Consider the following 15,651-nt stretch of genomic DNA (forward strand, 5'->3'; position numbering starts at 1 on the left):
GGCAATGTAATTTCAAACTGTAACTTGGCCACAATGACGTCTTGGTATTGTCCTGCTGAAAGGTGAATTTGTCTCCCAGTGTCTGTTGGAAAGCAGACTGGTCCAGGTTTTCCTCTAAGATTTTGTCTGTGCTCATAGCTCTGTTCTGTTTATTTTCAACCAAAGAAACTCTGTAGTCCTTGCCAATTACAAGCATACCCATAACATGATGCAGCCACCATGCTTGAAAATATGAGTGATACTCAGTGATGTTTGATTTTCCCCAAACATAATGCCTGGTGTTCAGACAAATATTTGCAACATTTTATGCAAACAGGATGCATGTTTTGGAATCTTTTTTATTCTGTACAGGGTTCCTTTTCACTCTGTCATTTATCTTAATATTGTGGAGTAACTACGTTTATCCATCCTCAGTTTTCATATCACAACCATTAAACTGTTTTTTAAAGTCACGATTGGCCTCATGGTGAAATCCCTGAACAGTTTCCTTCCTCTCCGGCAACTGAGTTAGGAAGGATGCCTGTAGTGACTGGGTGTATTTATGCACCATCTAAAACCTAATTAACTTCACTACGCCGTGCCCTTCTTTGAGAGGCATTGAAAAACCTTTTTGGTTTTTGTGGTTGAATGTTATTTAAATCCACTACTCGATTGAGGTACCTTATAGATCATTGTGTGGGGTGCAGAGATGGGATAGTTATTAAAAAATAATGTTAACCACTTATTGAACTTAATTTGTCCATGCAACTTATCTGATTCGTTAAGTGCTTATTTAGGCTTGCCAGAATGAATAATAAAAACAATTCAACAAATTATTCCACTTTGACATTATGGGTTATTGTGTGTAGATCAGTGACACAAAATGTCAATGTTAGACATTTTTAAATGCAGTCTGACAATAAAATGTAGAAAAAGTCAATGGGGATGAATACTTTCTGAAGGCACAGTAGAAAAATCGTTTGAAGAATATACACCCCCCCACACACACACACAGGCCGACAGTCTAATTTGTAATCTCCAGTAACACATGGAACTCAAAGATGGTCAGCAGAGAGTGTCTGTTCTTTGACATCCTTCAGGGGACATCTGGCCTGGAATGTGGTACAATATCTGTTATACACCATAACTGAGGGGCATTTGTCAACAACAAATGTGTAAATCTTTGCCTGGAGGGGCTGTCGTTACAACATTGGCTAAATTAAAGAACGAACGTCAACCTGCATTTGTAACAAAATATATCTATCAATATAGATGTGAACTAGAGGTCCAGAAAGTTGGACCCATTCTGAAATCGAACATCAAGCAGAAGATAAAGGGTCAAATCGGGGCAATGTAAAGGGGGTACGAACAACCCCTTCCTCCGCCCTGTCATCGGAAGGTCTACCCGTCTCGTCATCTTTCAACGAGAGAATTCCTTTTTCTCACTAAACCCTGACTAGCACCAAAAGCTCAGCCTTTAGGGCTTTCTCAGGGATAATGAACCAATGGACAGCTACAAGGTCTACTTTACGAAACCTCACCAAACAATCAATAGAGGGCGCTTCAAAAAACTTGGATGGCTGACGCAGCCATCTTGTACAATGCAGTCTACTAAACATACAAACTGAATAAGTCATCCAAACTCACAACCTACCATCACACCTCAATCACAGAGAGCTCAGGGCAGCAGGGTGCGGTGGGTTTATTGGAATGATCCCAGATGAGCCCCCATTATGTTACGCCTCTGTAAAGAGGGAACACAACACCCTGCTACAACTCAACTCCCTGTGAAGTGAAAGAGGTATGGACTGCGAGTAAGGATGACAAAAGGCAGAATGTGGTACCGTTTACAAGGAATGTATTCCGTCACACGGTAATATGGGGAAAAGGGGCTGGATGGAACCAAAGCAAAGAAAGTAAATATCAAAGCCCCCCCTCTCCTATCTAACCTGCCTACTCACTACCTAGCTAACTTAGCACCAACTGGTGCGCTAACCAAAATACAAAAGGGGGTGGTCCGCCCAGGTCTTACCTAGTGTGCCTGGACAGTGAATATACTATGGCTATATGTATGCCCGCGGGCCTCTTGGCTAAGTACTCCCTAGGTGCCTTCCCCTTCCCCCTGGGAACAAATTAAACAGAATAACACAAACCATTTCAATAACCAAAACACTGCGTCCTATTGACACACAGACATAACCAATCAGCTCTCTCAATCAACCAATACAGGACACACTAATCATCTCCCTATGAGAACAACCAACACAGTATATCACCCTCAGCTTTGGAGCAGGTTTTCATCAAGGGTCTCTCTGTACTTTGCTCCATTCATCTTTCCCTCGATCCTGACTAGTCTCCCAGTCCCTGCCACTGAAAAATATCCTCACAGCGTGATGCTGCCACCACCATGTTTCACAGTAAGGATGGCGGAAGGTTTTTTCCAGACGTCACGCTTGGCATTCAGGCCAAAGCGTTCAATCTTGGTTTCATCAGACCAGAGAATCATGCAGGCTGCCATGTGCCTTTTACTGAGGAGTGGCTTCCGTCTTGCCACTCTACCATAAAGGTCTGATTGGTGGAGTGCTGCAGAGATGGTTGTCCCATCTCCACAGAGGAACTAGAGCTCTGTGAGTGACCATTGGGTTCTTGGTCACCTCCCTGACCAAGGCGCTTCTCCACCCACCGATTGCTCAGTTTGGCCGGGCGGGCAGCTCTAGGAAGAGTCTTGGTGGTTTCAAACTTCTTCCATTTATGAATAATGTAGGCCACTGTGTTCTTGGGGACCTCCAATGCTGCAGATATTTTTTGGTATTTTTTTCTCGGAGCTCAACGGACAATTCCTTCGACCTCATGGCTTGGTTTTTGCTCTGACATGCACTGTCAAATGTGGGACCTTTTATATAGGCAGGTGTGTGCCTTTTCCAAATCATGTCTAGTCAATTGAATTTACCATTGGTGGACTTCAATTTGCAAACATTTCTACAAACCTGTTTTTGCTTTGACATTATGGGGTATTGTGTGCAGATTGATACATTTTTTTTAAAATCATCAATTTTAGAATAAGGCTGTAACATAACAATGTGGAAAAGGGGAAGGGGTCTGAATGCTTTCCGAATGCACTGTATATGCATAGAGGCTAATTCTAGTTTTTTATTATCTGAATATTTTATAAAGATGAACATTATATTGTTAGATTAAAGGAGTAACTCTGGTAGTTGGAGCGCTGGTTCGCACTGCCTTCATAGGCCTGCAGTAGTTAAGCTTAATAGACGTACCACACCAAACTTTCACAAACATTTCTTGCTTTTGATATTACCCTAATAAAATCAAATTGTTGATTTTGGGAAAATAAGAACAGGTTATTATATTTCAGCATTAAATAAAGTTTTGCATCTCTCCATCTTTGGTTTTTCCTTTTCATTACAGCGGGAACTTAATTTGGCCAAGGGACATGGCTCAAGAATGAAACAAAACTATTGTTCCATATTTAAAGAACTGGTTGAAACCTTCACAGTAGTTTTGAAGAGAGGCCTATATTGCAGCAATTAAACAAAGGCGAGTGCCTATAGGCCTACCCCACAATGACAACAATAGGCGTATTATAATTATATTTACAACAGGCCTACTTTTAACCTTAAGTACGTAGCAAAGACAGTTCAAACTTAATTTAGCCACAAATGTTACGACAAAATACAACAAAACACTTTTTGCATATTTTAAAGAAATGCTTTAGTTTCTTAAATAGGCCTATAATAATGATAATTGATAGTAATAACATAGAATAATATAGAGTTAAATTGCATCAAAGCTGAATAGCGAGTTGCACACAATCCATTTGACCTCACCAACATTCTTCTCGTCTTTGTTCATCATATTCGCATAGTCACTTTAACTATAGTCACTTTAACTATACATTCATGTACATGCTACCTCAATCAGCCTGACTAACCGGTGGCCCCGCACATTGGCTACCCGGACTATCTGCATTGTGTCCCGCCAACTCCTCTTATACTCTACTGCTACTCTCTTTTTATCATATATGCAAAGCCACTTTAACCATACTTACCTGTACATACTACCTCAATTAGCACGACTAACCGGTGCCTGTATATAGCCTCGCCACTGTTATTTTTCACTCTTTTTACTGTTGTTTTTATTTCTTTACTTATCTATTGTTCACCTATTTTTTACTTAAAAATTGCACTGTTGGTTAGGGCCTGTAAGTAAGCATTTCACTGTAAGGTCTACTACACCTGTTCTATTGGGCGCACGTGACAAATAAACTTTGATTTGATTGTCCACTGCAATATTAAAACTTGTCCCTTACAGAGGACAGGCCCCTTGTCTGCTTCTTTTCACTATAGTCTTTCTCCTCTAACTTTCGTTCTACTTCAGTGAGAAAGTGAAAAAGGAGTCCATCTTAACAATCAACAGTAACCTAGGCCAAGGCTCCTTTCACTTGCGTTCTCTCAATCTCTCCTCAGCAGCAGGCGCATGTGAGGTGAGCAGCCGGGAACCAGTTTAAGCTGGACATAAGTTATGCGTTTTATTGAGTTGCAATTGGCTGACACAGACGACAAGCTCGCACAGTTCTCATCACCTCACACATTAAGTTAACAGAGGACGGGTCCAGTCGTTAAATACATCTGAATTGCACATACCCGAGACCCGTGGCAACTATATCAGACCCGACTTAGGTCTGAAACAAAAGTCATCATTTAGAACCCGGACCCGCTCGGCTCCTGGGTGGGATCTTGTAATTTTGGGTCTGTTTGACCCGTGAAGACCTCTTAATATGAGCCCAAGCTAATACCAAATATGTTCGTACTTTAGCAATGATTGAACTTTTTTCAAATTTCAAGTGGTCAATACATCATTAGCCGTATGGGCCTATATTGCATGAAAAAGAGATTGTATAAAGAAGATGAGCAAATCCATTGTTTAGTTTTTATTCAAAGTATACAGATACACAACAATAGATCGTCAACTCTCCACCACCCACAACTCAACATCCTAGTATCCTAGTATTTCAGTCACCACTATGGCTGAGGCGAAGTATAAATGCTGAAGCTAGTTAGCTAAATACATTGCATGGGCTGAAATTGACCTAATAAAGATCAAATTTGTCAACATAATTACACGACAGACTGCATAACGAATTTGTGTGTGGTGCTAAGCAAAGTAGGCTGGCTAACTTTCTACAATCTGTCAAAAATCACTCAATGTGTAAAAAAATATATATAGCCAAACGCTTTGCTGAAACAGTACAATTAACATTAGATGACTAGCTCAACATCTACACAGAGTGTACCAAACATTAGGAGCACCTTCCTATTATTGAGTTTACACATTGGCCATGACTGTCTTGATCTGTGGTCTAAAGATATCATGTTATCTCGAAAGCATTTTATCCTCTAATCCTTGCCACTCTATTATGGCCATTTAGAGCTATTTGAATGAACAATATTGAACCTTTTTAAAGGAGATGTCCTGGGAACAAATACACACCCATTCAGGCAAAGGAGTGTTCGCTCACACACTCCTTTGCGTAGTAACCCTGTGCACTTCCAGCCCGATAAACAGATGTTTCCCATGATTCTAACCATAGCTTGGACCCAGAGGGGTTGTGATAACTTTATGCCTTTTCAAAACTGATTTTTGGATCATCTCCCTACCAACTTGTTAAACTTAGCTAACCATTATCATCGAAGGGCAAACTACCTGGGCCAGTTGTTCAGGGATGTTGGCAATGAAGATGAACTCATGGATACAATTTTTACAGTATGTCTCTGCATCCAGTGTGAAGGAAGTTGGAGTTAGTTTTGAGACCCAATGCTAACTAGCGTTAAGGCAATGACTGGAAGTCTAAGATAACAGTTTGCATGCTAGCTGTTACCATCCATTGATTTCCAGTCATTGCGCTATAAATGTTACCATTGACTTCCAGTCATTGCGCTAACGCTAGCTAGCAGTCAGTAACTTCAAACTGCACGCAGGGACATAAAAATTGTATCCACGAGTTCATCTGGCTTTGAATCTTCATTGCCAAAATCCTGAAGCATCCCTTTAAGGGCGACATACTGTTTGTACAGCTCCGTTGACATTTCACCACATAATCAATACGCCACAAATTAAAACTATGATTGGCGGACATTCTTAGTCCATTTTCTCAAAATAACAAAACGACAACGGTGACCCCCACTACCACCAATCGACTCCAGCTTGTCTAAATTAGATTTGCCTGTTTTAACTGTGAAGTCCATAAACAGAGGGCCAGGGGATATCCATTTCAACCTAATCCCCTACCTTTCATTGTCTCCCCACAGTACTTTGTCCTGCTGCTGTGTATCTTCCTCCTGGAGATCCTCGCCGGTGTCCTGGCCTACATCTATTACCAGCAGGTAATGAATGACTTGATTCACCACCTGATTCCACCGCCAGGAACACCTATCTATTCCCAGAGCCTGTCCAGAGACAGAAGAGTGTCTCTTTGTACAAACTGAAACCCAAACAAGGGAAGGTTCATGGATAATTCCCCACTCTCTTTCTCCATCTGTTGCTTTTCTCTCTCTCTCTCTCTCTCTCGCTCTCCCGCTCTGCTTTCCCATGCCTGCCACATCTTGTTGTAGCATTTCTGTGGTGTGATAATAGCACTGAGATGTGATTCCCACTACTGTCCCTGTCACTACCACACACCCCTGCTGTGTCGATGTTAGACCTGAAGGAATGTTATCCTTCCAAGCTTGTTGTGTGTCATTTGAACTCTCTCTGTGTAATTGTCTGCTCATGTTCCTTTGGCCTCGTCACCCTGTTTTCATCTCCCTGCTGCAATGTTTCCCACGCTGTCAACAGGTCAAATAGAAACCTATTATATTTCTCTCTCTTCCTCTCCCTCCCTCGTTCATTTATTCCCTTTATCTCTCCTTTTACGTTCAGACTTGGCTCTACATTCTGTGGTTGCCATAGAAACTGTGGACCAGCTAGACGTAGGCCTATGCTCTTGCCTAAGTTTTGCTCTACTGTTATAAATGAATGAAAATGTACTTCTGCTTACCTTCATTGTATATCATTTCCTCTTTCAAGAGGAGTTCCTTCTGTAATTACAGTTTTAGCTATTCTGGACCTTTTGATACAGTGGATCATTCCATTCTATTACATTGACAATGAGATGCATTACATTCCTTCAAGTATTATTTTACTGATAGAAGATTCACAGTCATTGGTGAGCTTATGTCTGCTTCTCCCACTACCTTATTCTCAATGTGCATGCTTCCACTTAGTCCTATTCATAAAGACAAATGTCCCTTTTTGTTCCAGCTTAGTGCTAACATACCTGATTGAAGTCATCAACAGGGTGTGTTAGAGTTAGGCTAGAACAAAAGCCTGCGCTCAAATACCGTAGTTTCCCCTTCCTCGGTATTGTATATGCTTCTGTTTCTACCGTCTGCTGGATAGCTGTGTTGTAGTCTGACCAAGGTCATGTTTACTGTGTCCGTTCTCTCATATCCCCTGTGTCCCGTCTTCCTCTGCAGCTCAATGAGGAGCTGAAACAGAACCTGCGGGAGACCATTGTGCAGAAGTACAGGCAGCCAGAGCAGGAGCACATCACCAAAGCAGTGGACAAGCTGCAGCAGGAGGTAAGAGAAGGCACCATAAGCAGACTTGAGGAGTTTGGTTGGAAGTTTTTGGAAATATTCATGCGGGAATTTGTTGATTTTTCTCCAATGTGCATTAATATTCAGCTTTTTTATGTTTACTTTCATTGAATCTACTATTATTTACACTGGCACTGATTATGTGTTTTCATTATGCATGGTTGCAGTATGTTATTAGCCCCACGTGTAACCCGTCATTATGAAACCTTCTGATTTGAAAGAGAGCCCGTTGTTTTGTATAAGGATTTGGTTCCTGAACTGAGTATCATTCAGCTCCTCTTCTGAAACAACTTCAAGACAACTGGGAAAGCATGCACCACCCTGTTTGTGAAATGCCCTCTCCTCTCCTCTCCTCTCCTCTCCTCTCCTCTCCTCTCCTCTCCTCTCCTCTCCTCTCCTCTCCTCTCCTCTCCTCTCCTCCCTGTCCTGTCCTGTCCTGTCCTCTCCTGTCCTCTCCTGTCCTCTCCTGTCCTCTCCTGTCCTCTTCCTCTCCTCTTCCTCTCCTCTTCCTCTCCTCTCCTCTCCTCTCCTCTCCTCTCCTCTCCTCTCCTCTCCTCTCCTCTCCCTCTCCCTCCTCCCTCTCCCTCCTCTCCTCTCCTCTCCTCCCTGTCCTGTCCTGTCCTGTCCTGTCCTGTCCTGTCCTGTCCTGTCCTCTCCTTTCCTCTTCCTCTTGCTCTCCCTCTCCCGCCAGTTTAAGTGCTGTGGCAGCAACAGCTCGTCGGACTGGGGCGAGAGCGTGTGGATCCGCACCAACGAGGCGGATGGCAGGTTGGTGCCGGACAGCTGCTGTAAGACCCAGACGCTGGGCTGCGGCCACAGGGACCACCCATCAAACATCTACAAAGTGGAGGTGAGCGTCCGATACAGGGAGTAGCTGGTGTTGTTGAGTGTTAGAGTGCTTGCAATTCATAGTGCAAATTCTGCTTGAGTTCAGGTTTGTGTATCAAGATCATAGCTGCGGGAAGTACTTTGGGGGTTGGTGTGCTGTCATTTTTTTCGTGGGGGGGTTAAATATACCTAAGAATCAAAAGTAAAGGGAAAAGGTATAAATAATTTCATATTCCTTATATTTCGCAAACCAGACGGCACAATTTATTTGTATTTTTACGGATAGCCAGGGGCACACTTCAACACATAGACAATAATTTACTAACGAAGCATTTGTGTTCAGTGAGTCCGCCAGATCTTAGGCAGTACAGATGACCAGGGATGTTCTCTTGATAAGTGCTTGAATTGGACCATTTTCCTGTCCTGCTAAGCATTAGAAATGTAACAAGTACTTTTGGGTGTCAGGGAAAATGTATGGAGTAAAAAAAAAAATCTTTAGGAATGTAGTGGAGTAAAAGTTGTCAAAAATATTAATAGTAAAGTACAGATACCCCCGAAAAACTACTTAAGTAGTACTTTTAAGTATTTTTACTTAAGTATTTTACACCACTGTAATCTGATAATACTTGTGGAATATAAAAATACTTGTTTTCCAGTTTCTTGAAATACATTGCAAATGCAGCTTATTTCTATTTGTAAACTGAAATGGTCTATTCAGTCCTTTTAACTTTTAGTAGATGCTCTCATCGAGAGCAACCTACAGTAGTGAGTACATAAATGTGGGATCGAACACACAATCCTAGCATTGCAAGTGCCATGCTCTCCCAACTGAGCCACATCATCACAAACCACTTGATGTCTCATTGTACTCAATTTCTCTATTGTGCATTGTTCATGGTGATACAGGTACACACCGAGATGACCAGCCTATGTGAAATACAGGCATTTACTTTAAGTGGTTTGTAAGGATGGTAAATGAATACGGCATAAAACGTGGTTGTTTTCCATGTTATTTGATCCAGAAAAATATTTCATTTGACGTGGATGTTTTGTGTCTTTTGCCCATAACTTTGCACCTTTTGACGTAGATGTTTGAGGACAGGGTTTTGTTCTTTCTGGATTCCATTAGAATGACAATCACAGAGGAAAAGACAGGGCAACGACTATTACAATTCCAACTATTGAAGCCCACAAGATACTGTTCTTAATTATACAACTACCTTTTTTTTGACAAAGCCCAGATGCTGAAAATAGGTTTTTGCCCGCGCTACGGACGTCTATATCGGTCCTCTGATACTAGTAAAGGCCCAGTGCACTACTTTAGTAAAACAAAACAATTCTACAGTACCAGTATATATTTTTTTATTTGTTAATATATCTTTTTAATTCCGATTTTTCAGGGGGTGCTGCAGCACCCTCAGCCCCCTTACTTCCCGTGGCTAACATCAAGATTGAAAGTCACCTTAAGTGACACACACCTTTCCTCTCTCTCCAGGGGGGTTGTATCACTAAACTGGAAAACTTCATTTTGGACCACCTGAAGATCATTGGAGCGGTGGGCGTGGGCATCGCCTGTGTACAGGTGAGCAAAAATTTGCCATTTCACTGTTTGACAGCACAGAGATGACCCAAGATGGCCACCGTAAACATCAGAATCCTTGCCCTGGTCTCTGGAAATTCAGGGGTAATGGTAGAAGTGTAAAGCAACCAAAAGTCATTTTTCAGTTTCATTCTGAATTATGTGGACACTGAAACACTCGTGTATTCTTATGTGGCCTCAGGCATATATGTTGAAATGTGCTGGCACCAACTGAAACATGTACAGTTGAAGTCGGAAGTTTACATACACCTTAGCCAAATACATTTAAACTCAGTTTTTCACAATTCCTGACATTTAATCCTAGTAAATGTTCCCTGTCTTAGGTCAGTTAGGATCACCACTTTATTTTAGGAATGTGAAATGTCAGAATAATAGTAGAGAGAATGATTTATTTCAGCTTTTATTTCTTTCATCACATTCCTAGTGGGTCAGAAGTTTACATGCACTCAATTAGTATTTAGTAGCACTGCCTTTAAATTGTTTAACTTTGTGTCAAACTTTTCGGGTAGCCTTCCACAAGCTTCCCACAATAAGTTGGGTGAATTTTGGCCCATTCCTCCTGACAGAGCTGGTGTAACTGAGTCAGGTTTGTAGGCCTCCTTGCTCGCACACGCTTTTTCAGTTCTACCCACACATTTTCTATAGGATTGAGTTCAGGGCTTTGTGATGGCCACGCCACTACCTTGACTTAGTTGTCCTTAAGCCATTTTACCACAACTTTGGAAGTATGCTTGGGGTCATTTGGAAGACCCATTTGCGACCAAGCTTTAACTTCCTGACTGATGTCTTGAGATGTTGCTTCAATATATCCACATATTTTTCCGGCTTCATGATGCCATCTATTTTGTGAAGTGCACCAGTCCCTCCTGCAGCAAAGCACCCCCACAAGATGATGCAGCCACCCCTGTGCTTCACGGTTGGGATGGTGTTCTTCAGCTTGCAAGCCTCCCTCTTTTTCCTCCAAACATAACGATGGTCATTATGGCCAAACAGTTCCACTTTTGTTTCATCAGACCAGAGGACATTTCTCCAAAAAAGTACGGTATTTGTCTCCATGTGCAGTTGCAAACCATAGTCTGGCTTTTTTATGCCGGTTTTGGAGCAGTGGCTTCTTCCTTGCTGAGCAGCCTGTCAGGTTATGTCGATATAGGACTTGTTTTATTGTGGATATAGATACTTTTGTACCTGTATCCTCCAGCATCTTCACAAGGTCCTTTGCTGTTGTCCGCAACAAAGTAAGTTAATCTCTAGGAGACAGAACCCGTCTCCTTCCTGAGCGGTATGATGGCTGCTTGGTCCCATGGTGTTTATACTTGCATACTATTGTATGCACAGATAAACGTGGTACCTTCAGGCATTCGGAAATTGCTCCCAAGGATGTACCAGACTTGTGGAGGTCTACAATTTTTTTCTGAGGTCTTGCCTGATTTATTTGGATTTTCCCATGATGTCAAGCAAAGAGGCACTGAGTTTGAAGGTAGGCCTTGAAATACATCCACAGGTACACCTTCAATTGACTCAAATTATGTCAATTAGCCTATCAGAAGCTTCTAAAGCCATGGCTTCTAAAGCCTGGAATTTTCCAGGCTGTTTAAAGGCACAGTCAGCTTAGTGAATGTAAACTTCTGACCCACTGCAATTGTGATACAGTGAATTTTAAGTGAAATAATCTGTCTGTAAACAATTGTTGTGGAGAAATGTGTGGAGTGGTTGAAAAAATGAGTTTTAATGACTCCAACCTAAGTGTATGTAAACTTCCTACTTCAACTGTGTGTGTGTGTGTGTTTGTGTGTGTATTTATCTCCTCTCCCTCTTCTCTCTCTCTCAGATTGTGGGGATGGTGTTTACTTGCTGTCTATATCGGAGTTTGAAGGCAGAGCCTTACTGAGAGTAGAACACGAAGAGAAGGAAAAGGGAGGGGTCTAGTCTCTGCCACCCAGTGTCATCATATTCCAGCGACCCGTTTAGTCATGGGGTCTACCACTGTGCCATGCAAACAGAAGATGACGATATGTGTAATGGTCAAGGATGCACTTATGATAGGGTCTCTCAATCCATTCTTTGGGGGGACCATTTTGGTTCTAGCCTAGCACTAACTCCCCTGATTCAACAAATCAAGGGCTCCCCCCCATAAAATGGAGAATCAGATTTATGCAAGCCGTTACATGCTATCGGATCCACAATGCTCTATATTTTGGTAGTGTGCAACAAACAGAGCAGTTGGTGTAACCTAGTGTGATGTAAAGATCAGTGGACCAAAATGGCCCATGCATGAGAACAGCTTGCCTTAACATTGCAATATTCATGACTGTGGCTTAATGAGCGAGAACTGACCTCTGGGGCTGATTACCATAGCAACACGTTATTTTTCATCAAATAGCTATGTATACATCTACACACGGCTTTCACACTGTTTCTCTCTGTTTTTTAAAATTTATTTATGTTTTAACACAAGGGATTTCTACACTTATGCCAAAGTTGTCGTCAACACTGACTTTGTGTAACATCATATCAAACTGACTACTCCTGCATGCCTTTTTCATGTATCCTGAACAAATATATAAATGCAACAATTTCAAAGATTTTACTGTGTTACAGTTCATAGAAGGAAATCAGTCAATTGACGTAAATTCAACAGGCCCTAATCTATGGATTTCACTTGACTGGGCAGGGGTGCAGCCAAGGGTGGGCCTGCACCCCTTCCTGCACCACTGGAGCCAGGTCCAGCCAATAAGAATGTGTTTTTCCGCACAAAAGGGCTTTATGACAGACAGAAATACTCCACCCCTCCCCCCTCAGACGATCCCGCAGGTGAAGAAGCCAGATGTGGAGGTCCTTTGCTGGCGTGGTCTGCGGTTATGAGGCCGGTTGGACGTACTGCCAAATTCTCTAAAACGATGCCTTATGGTAGAGAAATGAACATGTAATTATCTGGCAACAGCTCTGGTGGACATTCCTGCAGTCAGCATGACAATTGCATTCTCCCTCAAAACTGGAGACATCTGTGGCATTGCGTTGTGTGACAAAACTGCACATTTAAAAGTAGCCTTTTATTGTCCCCAGCACCTGTGTAATGATCATGCTGTTTAATCAGCTTCTTGATATGCCACACCTGTCAGGTGGATGGATTATCTTGGCAAAGGAGAAATGCTCACAAAAAGGAATTTAAACCATTTCTGGGCTCTTTTATTTCAGCTCATGAAACACGGGACCAACACTTTACATGTTGCATTTTTATATTTGTTCAGTATATATTCTGATTGTCTTTGTGTGCCTTTGAAGATAACATTTTTTATTAAGTTTTGCTTTTATTCAAACCATAAATGTTATTTTATTGTGTATTTAACAGACCAATAGGAGGATTTTATTATAAGTGTGCCTCAAAGACACCACAAACGAATAAACTGCTGTATTTCTGTCGGTTTTCCTCTATACGTGGAAGTATTTAGCTGAAATAAACACAATTTAACCTGTTTGACTATGTTTTCGGGTAAATTAACAAGGTGTACAGTGGGGCAAAAAAATATTTAGTCAGCCACTAATTGTGCAAGTTCTCCCACTTAAAAAGATGAGAGAGGCCTGTAATTTTCATCATAGGTACACTTCAACTATGACAGACAAAATGGAGAGAGAAAAATCCAGAAAATCACATTGTAGGATGTTTAATTAATTTATTTGCAAATTATGGTGGAATATAAGTATTTGGTCAATAACAAAAGTTTATCTCAATACTTTGTTATATACCCTTTGTTGGCAATGACAGAGGTCAAATGTTTTCTGTAAGTCTTCATAAGGTTTTCACACACTGTTGCTGGTATTTTGGCCCATTCCTCCATGCGGATCTCCTCTAGAGCAGTGATGTTTTGGGGCTGTTGCTGGGCAACATGGACTTTCAACTCCCTCCAAAGATTTTCTATGGGGTTGAGATCTGGAGACTGGCTAGGCCACCCCAGGACCTTGAAATGCTTCTTACGAAGCCACTCCTTCGTTGCCCGGGCGGTGTGTTTGGGATCATTGTCATGCTGAAAGACCCAGCCACGTTTAATCTTCAATGCCCTTGCTGATGGAAGGAGGTTTTCACTCAAAATCTCACGATACATGGCCCCATTCATTCTTTCCTTTACACGGATCAGTCGTCCTGGTCTCTTTGCAGAAAAACAGCCCCAAAGCATGATGTTTCCACCCCCATGCTTCACAGTAGGTATGGTGTTCTTTGGATGCAACTCAGCATTCTTTGTCCTCCAAACACGACGAGTTGAGTTTTTACCAAGAAGTTCTATTTTGGTTTCATCTGACCATATGACATTCTCCCAATCTTCTTCTGGATCATCCAAATGCTCTCTAGCAAACTTCAGACGGGCCTGGACATGTACTGGCTTAAGCAGGGGGACACGTCTGGCACTGCAGGATTGACCCCTGGCAGCGTAGTGTGTTACTGATGGTAGGCTTTGTTACTTTGGTCCCAGCTCTCTGCAGGTCATTCACTAGGTGTGGTTCTGGGATTTTTGCTCACCGTTCTTGTGATCATTTTGACCCCACGGGGTGAGATCTTGCGTGGAGCCCCAGATCGAGGGAGATTATCAGTGGTCTTGTATGTCTTCCATTTCCTAATAATTGCTCCCACAGTTGATTTCTTCAAACCAAGCTGCTTACCTATTGCAGATTCAGTCTTCCCAGCCTGGTTCAGGTCTAGAATTTTGTTTCTGGTGTCCTTTGACAGCTCTTTGGTCTTGGCCATAGTGGAGTTTGGAGTGTGAGTGTTTGAGGTTGTGGACAGGTGTCTTTTATACTGATAACAAGTTCAAACAGGTGCCATTAATACATGTAACGAGTGGAGGACAGAGGAGCCTCTTAAAGAAGAAGTTACAGGTTTGTGAGAGCCAGAAATCTTGCTTGGTTGTAGGTGACCAAATACTTATTTTCCACTACAATTTGCAAATAAATTCATTAAAAATCCTACAATGTGATTTTCTGGATTTTTTTTCTTCTTATTTTGTCTGTCATAGTTGAAGTGTACCTTTGATGAAAGTTACAGGCCTCTTTCATCTTTTTAAATGGGAGAACTTGCACAATTGGTGGCTGACTAAATACTTTTTTGCCCCACTTTAGGTAGCTATGGTATGTCAAATTAACTGTCAAAGGGAGTCAAAGTCATATATTATATGGTAGGAGCTACCAAATGTCATTTTTGGTGAGTTTGGAAATTTACAAGCGAACGTGAACGAGAGACATTGAGCAAATGAACACCACTGGCTCTGGAGCAGCATTTTTACATGCTGTGTCTGTGGAGTCGCAAGGGCAAGGGGGGGCGGGGTGCAGACAGGCTGAAAAGATAGCAGTGGCAGCTGTACAGATAACTCATCCAAAGAGCTTTGACTTCTCAAACATGGCAGAAAACCAACACAATATGATTCCACCGTCACCTTAATAATTCAGCCACTTAGATAACTTAGTTTAACTTTCAGAATTCTTCATTTTTCATGCAGGAAACAAAATATTAAACTCATAAGAAATATCTTGCTTTGTTTTGCAAACGCAGATCTAAAATGCTTATTGTGATTTCTAACTTTAAGAAAAACATTAGGGAAA

At 41.8% G+C, this 15,651-nt stretch overlaps 1 protein-coding gene across 1 annotated transcript in view; it reads left to right on the forward strand.

Moving 5' to 3' along the window:
- The window catches only part of LOC112232281 (CD151 antigen), a 48,217-nt gene extending 35,321 nt beyond the window's left edge, over positions 1–12,896 (forward strand). The window contains exons 4-8 of the mRNA XM_024399199.2: positions 6,306–6,380; positions 7,512–7,616; positions 8,326–8,484; positions 9,958–10,044; positions 11,891–12,896. Of these exons, the coding sequence (XP_024254967.1) occupies positions 6,306–6,380; positions 7,512–7,616; positions 8,326–8,484; positions 9,958–10,044; positions 11,891–11,950 (486 nt within the window). The 3' untranslated portion in view covers positions 11,951–12,896. The remainder of the gene's footprint in view (positions 1–6,305; positions 6,381–7,511; positions 7,617–8,325; positions 8,485–9,957; positions 10,045–11,890) is intronic.
- The last annotated feature ends 2,755 nt before the right edge of the window (positions 12,897–15,651 follow it).

This window comes from Oncorhynchus tshawytscha, linkage group LG12, assembly GCF_018296145.1.
Source record: "Oncorhynchus tshawytscha isolate Ot180627B linkage group LG12, Otsh_v2.0, whole genome shotgun sequence".
Classification (NCBI taxonomy): Eukaryota; Metazoa; Chordata; class Actinopteri; order Salmoniformes; family Salmonidae; genus Oncorhynchus; species Oncorhynchus tshawytscha.